This window comes from Pteropus alecto, unplaced genomic scaffold (assembly GCF_000325575.1).
Source record: "Pteropus alecto unplaced genomic scaffold, ASM32557v1 scaffold123, whole genome shotgun sequence".
Lineage (NCBI taxonomy): Eukaryota > Metazoa > Chordata > Mammalia > Chiroptera > Pteropodidae > Pteropus > Pteropus alecto.
The window spans coordinates 4719788-4729916 of NW_006433950.1; the positions used below are offsets into that span (position 1 = coordinate 4719788).

Consider the following 10129-nt stretch of genomic DNA (forward strand, 5'->3'; position numbering starts at 1 on the left):
CGCTCTCCGCGGCCCCGGGGGCGAGCCGGTCTCGCTGCTCTTCGCTCTCGCGTTCCGCCCGGGGGACGCCTCCTGCCCTAAAGTAGCACCGCCAGGCTGGGCCCACGATGACAAAATCGCAGCCACCTGGTCGGCAGAACAGGTGCAGGGGTCAGGGCCTTACGGGGAGGGGCCTGCTGCCCTCGCACCGGGCTTAGCCCGGTTTCGGGGGTCCAGCCTTCTGGTTCGGTCCTTTTCCTCCTGCAGCGCGTTGCCTCCGCCCAGGCGTCGCGTCTCTTTGCAGAAACGCGTCGTTAGGAGTCGGGCTGTGTTCGCGTACGTGTGTGTACAAGAGGCATTTTCTCCAAGGCTCAGGAAATGGGCTTTTTGCCTAGCTGGTCACAGACACACGCCCCTGTTTGCCACTAGGATGTCAGGACCGCGATGACCTTGAGCACCTTTTGTTTCCCCTAGATACTACACGGGACTCTTATAATAAGTCAGTGTCTTACAGGTATGCTATGTCCCTTTCTTCCGACGCGACTCGCAGATGAGAAAAAATGGTCTTTCTAGCCAGTGAGGCTCGGCTCTGTAGGCACCTCCCCTTTCTGGGCCAATGGGAAGTGACACGGAAGTCTGGGTGGTTGTTTATCAGCTGTTTCATTGCCCGTGTGTGTAGCATTTAAACAGGAAGCCACATGATTTTCTTAAGTTGTTTTACAGGTTATGGAAAGAGTAGGGCAGATAGGCTCAGAATGGGAAGACCTAACCAAAGTATTTAACTATGATAGAGTATTTTTGCCTATATGTCACTTAAGATCATTTTTTTTTAGTTATTTTTCCATTAATAGGATTTTAATTCTGTTCCTTCTCCATTGTATCTACAGGAGGAAAATAAAAAGCTAGTACTATACTGCCTTTAGAACCTGACAGACGTAGGTGACTTTGGACAATTAACCACCTCAAAACTCTATTTTGTGATATGTAAATTTGAGAGATTTGTAGCTACCCTCATAGAGTTGTTCTTCTGAAGGTTAAATACGGCAAAATGTGGTTCCTGGCGTATAAAGCACACATATGGACAGCGTGCAGAGTCTGCAAAGCTCGCTCTTATACTTAGGTGATCTGGCTGAATAGGCCATGTTCTTGTTTATTTCGCAGTGGTTCCTGTGGTCAGGCAAAGAGAAGGATTCTTTTTTTGGTGATGGGCATAAATGCCTCCAAATAAGCTCTTGTCTTACCCTCAGGATAATCCTGTAAATCAGATTACTGTACATTTGAGGTATTTCAACTCAGAGGTGAAGTCACATGACATCCAATGTTATGTAAACAAGTGACAAATAAGAGATGGTTAGTAAATTATTTTTGAAAACGTGTTTGTTTACTCAATTTCTGGCCTATGGAGCTTATAGTTAGGTATGCTGTAAGGTAATGCGATGTTTCATGCCGAATACTGGTTGCAGTGTTTTATATCTTTTGATTTCTTCTATTTTCTGTGTTGCATACTTGTAATTCATTCGGTTCTCACAGTCCTCAGATAAGAAAATCAAACCTCTGTAACTGTTAAGTATTTTGCTCAAGGTGTTCTACTCCCATGTTGGGACTCTAATGGTACATGTCCTGAGAGAGAGCCAGGTGGAGTCTGTATTGCCTTTTATGATATTGGAAGTTAACATAGCATCACTTTTACTACATGTGCTGTTGGTTGAGACATTTCAAAATGAGGGAACACAGACTCCTGCCTCTCAGTGGCAGAAAATCAAAGTTGAGTTATAAGATGAGCACATGGGATAGGGCCATCATTGAAAATACAGTTTCCCACAAACATAAATATCACTTTCGATTTAAACATAAGAATTTTTTTATATTGAAATACATATAGCTCATTAGCTAAACATCAACTTTCTTTTATTTTACAGGGAAATGATCTTCATTGGTTAGCATGTGCCTTATATGTGGCTTGCAGAAAATCTGTGCCAACTGTAAGCAAAGGGACAGTTGAAGGAAACTATGTATCGTTAACCAGAATCCTGCGCTGTTCAGAGCAGAGGTAACTATGTTAGAGTTTGAAAAGTAGAGTGTGACTGATATGAAAGCTCATAAATCATAGTGGTAGTAAGAATTCTCTTTGTTCATCATTTTCTGAGCATTTGTACCTATAGAGTGCTGAATTCTGAAGCTACGTCATGGTTTTCCTTGACCACGTCTAAGGTAGTATCCATTATAGCTTACTTCCTTGGCGAAAAATATTTAAACTTTAATGTATTAGGCACTTGTATGAAGAGTTTACTATTAAAGGTTGTGACTCATCTGTAATATTGGAGAATTCAAAAGGGGTATTAAAAACTTTAGGAAACATTCTAGATTGAAAAGGTAGATAAACTATTACATGATATTAAATTTGGCACCACATGCACAGGACATATCTTAATATATAGAATGTGTAAATACTTCTAAGTTTTCTATTTGGAATATAAGCATCACTATTATAGTCAGTTCTAGAAAGGGTCAAATAATACTTTAAATAAGAGGCAGAAATTGCTTTTACCATTTGTTGTGCAATTGAATTGATTACATTTACTATTTGTGCCTCGGGTAGATTTTCTCTGACTTAAGAAAGATTGGTGGAAAAAGGATCTTGGATATTGGGCATTTGGAGGGTAAATACCTATGTCACAATTTATGGACCTAATGATTTAAAAGATCACTATTAAAATAATTAACAAGAAATTTAATATTTCAGCTATAGTTTATTAACGTTGAACTCCATCCTGAGTTCAAAGAACAAGCCTAAGAACAAGAGGCCGCGCATAAAGAGTTGAACACATGGTCTGTAAACCTGGAGAAGTGGACTTAAATAAGGTGCAATAGTATAATCATTACAAAGACGAAAGTAGACGAAAGTAGAGGCAGAGTAATTCAGTTAAGTGACAAGGAACTTTAGAAACAAACGTCAGCTTATGGAATCATTATGAACTATAGCAAATAAAACTTATCTAACATTTTAATGCAAGTAATACAATCCTAGGCTTCACTTTTATTTCCATTTCAAAAATTCAAATTTATCTTTAAATTTTATCTATAGTTTCAGATTATTTACTTTTCTGTCATAATAGACTAAATGGATTAAAAACAAAGAGCTGGTTGGGAAAAGATATTTACAATACACGTAACTGACATAAGATCAGTATCAAAATTATAAAGAACTAACAAATGGTTAAATAAATGACAAATGGTTACTGAAAAATGGGTAGCAAATATGATTTCACAAAGGACAAAACTCACATAGCCAATAGATATAGGTGAGGATGTTCAACCTCATTAGTAATCAAGGAAGTTCAAAGTGAAAACCAGATAACATTTTATTCTCATTGGATTGGGGAAATTTGAAGTCCGATAATGCCAATTTTGGTCATTATGTAAACAAACAAGAACTCTATTGCGGGTGTACGTTGGTAAGAGTATAAATTGGCACAACCACTTTCGTGAGAAATTCGCAGTGTCTAGTAAAGTTGAAAATGCATATTCTTTACTCAACGGTTCTACTTCTTGAGGTACTTCCTGAAGAAACTCTTACATACATGTTTAAGAATGTGTTCATTACAGCACGTTTGGTTATAATGAAAAATTAGATACTGCAATTTTGATTAGCTGGGGAATGAATGCAAAAAATCATGGTAGTTCATGTGAAGGAATATTTTTAGCAATTAAAATGAATAAATTAGATTTGCACACATCGACATTAATCTCAAACAAGAAGAAGTAAGTTGCAGAATGCTACTTACAATGATACCATTTATTTAAAACTTTAAAATCACACATCCAAAAGATAGTGCTTACTGTTTATGGATATACACATCCATATAGTAACTACAGGTAAGTAGTTCTATATAAAAACATGAATGGAAAAGATTCGGACTAACTTTATAACGGTGGTTATCTTTGGGGAAGAATAGTGGGGAGTGGAATGGGGAGGATGCAAATGGAAGCTTTGGCTGTTTCTGTAGAACCTGAAGCAAACATGGCGAAATTCAGTATGTTAATATTTGTTAGACCCGGCAATGGAGTACATGAATGTTGGTTACATTACTCTGGTCAATTATTTTGTATTTTTATATATTTCATAATTTTTTAAAAACCCTCAGGAAAGCTCAGAAAAAAGATTAGGAAGATATTGAAGAGGGAATTTTTCACTCAAATGGCCTACTTTATAATCAGCTTTTTGTTCTGGTTCTACAGATATGCTTGCCGCATAGGTCGAAGGGTAGGGTGACCTCGAGAGTAACTAAAGACTCATCCTCCCCCTTTTGCTTGTTCTGTCTAGATAACAGATGTATTGCCTAAGTTCCTGTTTGAAAATCTCATACACTGTAACTGTTGGTAGCCTATAGCAACTCCTGCTCTATAACTGCCTGAGGACAAATTAACCAGTCAGCCCATGACAGCTGTAAAACTGTAACTCTGCGGATAAGCCCTATAAAAGTAAAGTTGCCCCTGAGCTCGGGGCTCAGATCTTCAGAGCAGTAGCTCTTCTGGGACTGACAGCATAATGAACCTGAGTTCTCCAGCTCTCCTAGTGATGCTTGGTGTCTTGCCAGTCTGATTATTCTGCAACAATATGAGAAGTCAATTTCTAAGAGATTAAGCTAATCAGAGGCATGAATTGTGATTTTATATCACTGTCTAAAAGTAATTTAGTGAGTTAATTCTTATTTACTTTTAATTATCTATATTTTTGTGCTTGTGTTAATTATGAAAAATCTTTTTTTATTTTTAATATCAGCCTAATTGAATTTTTTAACAAGATGAAGAAATGGGAAGAGATGGCAAATCTACCCCAACATTTCAGAGAACGTACTGAGAGATTAGAAAGAAACTTTACCGTTTCTGCTGTAATTTTTAAGAAATATGAACCCATTTTTCAGGACATTTTTAAATATCCTCAAGAGGAGCCACCTCGTCAACAAAGAGGAAGAAAGCAACGGTATGACTTTATATTTGTTAGTCAGGAATACACATTTGTTCATCTGCTAGATTTTTGATCCCTCAGTTTTTTCCTTTAAGTTTATTTTACTAGTCTTAAAAACCAAATGTGATTTCATAAATATGTATTTTTTCTTTCTCCAAGAGCTTTCTTTTAATAATAATTTCTTTTCATTGCGTGTTAGCCATGAAGAGTTTGGCTTTCGTATTGTAAAATGTATGAAATCTTTGTTTAGATAAACTTTTCTTTTTTATTTAACTAAACAAATTGTAAAAGTCAGACCTTAGATATTTTCACCAAATAGCAAACTTGGGTATAGAATTTGACTACTTGATTTTCTATTATTGACTATATTGATTATTTTCGTCATTTTCTATGCATGGTAATTGTTATTACATATTTCTATTATTTGACTTTTCTGTCAAACTGAGTGCTAAATAATTCTCCTGAAGTGGCTTCTTTATGTATTTTGATGTTTACAAACAATCAAAAGTAGAGAAATTGGAATGAGGAAAGAATAGAGGAGCTGAAAGTATTATAAATTTGTTATTTCTGATCATGTCTGCAAAGTCAATAAACTTACTTTGACTCAGTGTTTTCCATTTTTTCTGATAGATAAGGGCAATTATGGGATACAAATTCCCTACCTTTATCACAAAAGCTTTTTTATAAAGTAGAAATGGAAATTTGTTCCTAAAAGAGAACTAGAAAAATGTTGACAAGAAAAATGGGGGAAAAGGAGTATTATAATTGAATGAATAACGTTCTTTCAATATAAAAATTTTCCCAAATTGTGAAAGATGTTTACAGTAAGCGAATGGCTTTTAAGAACAAAACAGACTGTACCTTTTTATATAGTTGACCCCACTGATACAGAAGCAGCTGGTCTAGTTTGCTTGCAGTTTTGGGGAACTGACTATTTAGAATTAAGTATTCTAAAGTTTGGATGCAACTTTCTTCTGAGTCCCAGTGAGGGTGATATGATCATTTATATAGAAAGACACAGAATATCTTCTTTCTTTGGTGTATTGTAGAAAATCGTTTCAGATTGTACTTACTTTGATGCGTATTAGGGTATGTGTACTAATCTAATTAAGAAAATTGTAAGAAAATTTATGTTTAGATCACCCTGTATACGTTTTATTAGTACTTTTGTTTGGCTAATAATAATAACATTTACTGAGCATTTATGGGGCAGGGACTCTTCTAAGATTTAAACATATATTACTTAATTTAATCTCTATGACAAGTTTATGAGGGTTGATACTATTGTTACAGGTGGTTTGGGAAAATAAGCCCTTGACAGGTTAAGTAATTTGGCCAAGGTCACACAGCTAATTTGAAACTCAAGTAGTTTGCCTATAGAACCCATATGCTTAACCATGACTCTATCATGTATCTCATACACAACAGTTGGTGAAAGTTTGTCACTGAACATTTATTGAGAATTTACTGTGTAAAGTATTTTGTTAGGTATTATGTAGGATTCAAGTAGTAAAAAAAAAATCCATCATCACTGTCTTTTGAGAGCTTAGGTATAGTAGGGAGAGGAGGCATATAGAAATGCAAAAGCTAATAGAAATGTGGGACTCATGAGGCAGAAATAAACCACTGTATGAGCCAGTCAGGTAAGCTTCTATGGAATATGTATAAATAGGTCTTCAGTGATGGGTAGGAATTTGATAGGTGAATTTGGAGATACGGAATTCTCTCCTTATCCAAAGTTTCGCTTTCTGCGATTGCAGTTACCCACATTCAGTTGTGGCCCGAAAATATTAAATGGGTCTATGACCATGCCACCCTGAACGTTCCCGATCTTGTCTGATCTCGGAAGCTAAGCAAAGTCAGGCCTGGTTAGTACTTGGATGGGAGACCACCTAGGAAGACCAGGTGCTGTAGGCATAATATATATATATATATATATATAATATATATATATTAAATGGAAGATTCCAGAAATAAAGAATTCATAAGTTTTAATTTACATGCTGTTCTGAGCAGCATGATGAAATCATGCTCCGTCTCACTCAGGACGTAAATTGTCCCCTTGGCTAGAACATCCATGCTGTATACGCTCCCTGCCCAGTAGTCTGTAGTAGCAGTCTTGATTATCAGGTCGACCATCAAGGTTTCACAGTGCTTGTGTTCAAGTAATCCTTAACCCTGTTTTATTTAATAATGGCCCCAAAGTGCAAGAGTAGTGATGCAGGCAATTTGGGTATGCCAAAGAGAAACCATAAAGTGTCTCCATTAAGTAAAAAGGTATGTATGTATAAGAAAAAACATAGTATATATGTAAGGTTATATGTAGAGAGAGCCTTCTGTGCAGAGGATAAAGAATGAAGACACTGAAGCAGCAAAGCAAGAGGAAATTTGGCTGAGTAGGTTAAGTTTGTTCTAGAGTGCTCACATTTTTATAGAGCCAGTTTGTAGAGTGGCTGGAGTGTTGAGCTAAAAAGTTTGACTCAATCTTGCAAGCAGGCATTAAAACTAGTTTATCATGTGCCTATGGTAGGGAGTCTTCTTTTTAAAGGAAGGCACTGACATTTACTCCTTGCCATGGACTGGTAAGAATAATCTTTTAGCAGATAAAGAGACTAAGGCACATGGAGAGCAAAAGTACCTAGCTAATGACAGTTGTAGAAGCTAAACCCCAGTCTCCTGATTTCTTTTTTCAAAGTACCTTGTTAGAATAAGGCTCTTGGGCTGTGGAGACAACAAAGGTCTTATTTAAACTTCGGCAGAGGTTTTATAGAAAAGCCAAGCTTAAAACCGTTCCAGAACTCTCTTTAGTAGACAGTGTGGCAAAATACAACAGGTACTCATAATGAAAGAAGTATAAGAATTATAGGAAGCTCAGAATTTACATTACAGAGTCCTTTTGTGACTTGGTCTAATCTGGAATGTTTTTAGAGAGGAAGGGTTTACAGTTCATTGGCTATGATAGAGGGAAAAAAAACTAGACTGTAGGCATGGGTCTTAAAGCAGCATTAACCTTGCTGAAGTCACCAAAAGAGCTATTGTTAATTTTCTTCTACCTTACCTGCCTTGACCTCAAAAAGTTTTTTTTTAATCTTTCCTACGCCCACAGCACCTGGTCTTCCTAGGTGGTCTCCCATCCAAGTACTAACCAGGCCCAACCATACTTAGCTTCCGAGTCAAAAAGCTTTTGTATTTCTTCAGAATTTTCTTCTTTCCAAGATGAGCTTTTTCCCTGGTCCCCAGCTATTTCCTTACCAATATTTGGTTGGTGAAGACATTTTCCACATGAAGTGAATCTGTTCTCCCTCTAACTGGGTTCTGTTTCTCACCTAATTTACAGTCATTTGTGATGTCGTCTTTAATTTTTCTGTTACCTCATGATTTTTTCTCTCCCCCAAAGGCGACAGCCCTGTACTGTGTCTGAAGTTTTCCATTTTTGTTGGGTGCTTTTTATATATGCAAAAGGTAAGAAAAGAGTAATATTTATTTAGATATTAGTGTATTTAAATGTTTGGGTCCTACTTCTGTCAACCAATAATGTGTATCAGAAAAAGATTCTCACTGAAAATTTCTGAAGAGTTTTAGTCTCCGATTCTTTTCTAAGTATTGCCTTTTCATAAAAGTCTTTTGAATTTCTTTACAATATCCCAAACTCTTATTAATTGGAAAATTTTTTAATTTTGTTCTTACACAGCATCTTTTCCACTTAAAGGTATTCTTCTCAATTATAGGCTGAAAACACATTAGTATGTCTATGCTTATATCTTGAGCTGTATTTTTCATGAGACAAGTCTTAGTTAAGTGAGACTGATCATTCTCAGAGTAGTTCAGATTACTTTTTGCATCTCATTCAGGTAAATATACTTGATCAAGTGGCTTTAGATATAATTTATTTTCTCTCCCTTTTTTCTCATTTCATGTAACATCCCCAAGGTCTGCATTCAATGAAATAAGATTTTTATTACTTTTTTGGTCCTCTCTATATTTCTATGTAGAATTGATTCTTAGTAATCCAAAGAAGAAAAAATAGTACAGTTATGTAAGTTGCATAGCTTTTTCTAGAGACTATATGGAATGCGTTCACCCAATAAAATGCAAAGTTGAAATCAAAGAATTATAGAGCTGGAAAGATTTTCATAAATATAAAAGATTTTCATTCTTAGAGCAACTAGTCCAACTTATGTACTTTAAAATTAGGTCACCGAGGCCCAGAAACTAGCTGCTAGAAACAGCTAGGATTTCCGGTCTCCTCGTTCTTAATTCCATACTGGACATGGAGGCCTTCCAGCAAGGATATGTCACTCCATTGGCCTTGGGGTTCGATTTGTCTCATTATAGCTAACCAGTCGAGAGTTCATCCTTCCTTCCCTGAGCTGCATGCTTGATTGAAAAGAAAAATCTTTCTTCTGTCAAAAATATGCTGTTAGATATTTTGCTTTCCATCACACTGGCATGTTTCTTTAGTGGAGATAAAGATTATCAGCGGTCCCCTACCTTTTTGGCACCAAGGACCCGTGCTCCTATGAGAATCTAATGCCTGATGGTCTGAGATGGAGCTGAGGCGGTGATGCTAGCGCTGTGGAGTGGCTGCAGATACAGATGAAGCTTGGCTTGTCCGCTGCTCACCTACTTTGCGGCCTGGTTCCTAACAGCCTATGCATGGGTACTGTACTGTTCTGTGGCCTGTGGATTGGGGACCCCTGGGTTATATGATCAGTGGCAGGAAATAAAGAAAAGTTTAAGAGCATATAAACTGTTTTCATAGTGACTGCTACACTTGCTGCTGCTTGTAACTTGCTATGGCTGGAATTATACATATATTTTGTCATTTGATTGTAGGAGGTATATTTGACTTCTAGGATTTTTATCTGTTTTGTATATGTCTTTTATGACGTGTAATTGGGAGTAAATGTACCTTATAAATTATTATTTTATTGTCCTTATGTAGATTTTGGTCTCAAATGATCAACTGGGGTAGCATTTTTTTTTCTCTGCAGTTAACTTAGTGTTTGAGCTTTATCTTATTAATTCAGTCTGTAACGACTGAATCAAGCACTATGATTTTTTGTGATTCACTAGGATCTTTCTAATAGAGCAGTTTAATCGGTTTTATTCAGTTCTCGGTTTAGTTATTTGGAGGGAGGTGTACTCTAACCACCTTTCTCATGACTTTCTGTGCAGCAT

General features: G+C 36.6%; 1 protein-coding gene and 1 pseudogene across 1 annotated transcript in view; both read left to right on the forward strand.

Annotated features, from left to right (window-relative positions):
- RBL2 (RB transcriptional corepressor like 2) overlaps positions 1–10129 on the forward strand; it is a 42905-nt gene that overhangs the window by 536 nt on the left and 32240 nt on the right. Inside the window, exons 2-5 of the mRNA XM_025044598.1 lie at positions 5–142; positions 1899–2029; positions 4763–4963; positions 8346–8410. Of these exons, the coding sequence (XP_024900366.1) occupies positions 5–142; positions 1899–2029; positions 4763–4963; positions 8346–8410 (535 nt within the window). The remainder of the gene's footprint in view (positions 1–4; positions 143–1898; positions 2030–4762; positions 4964–8345; positions 8411–10129) is intronic.
- LOC112477399 lies at positions 6747–6865 on the forward strand (annotated as a pseudogene).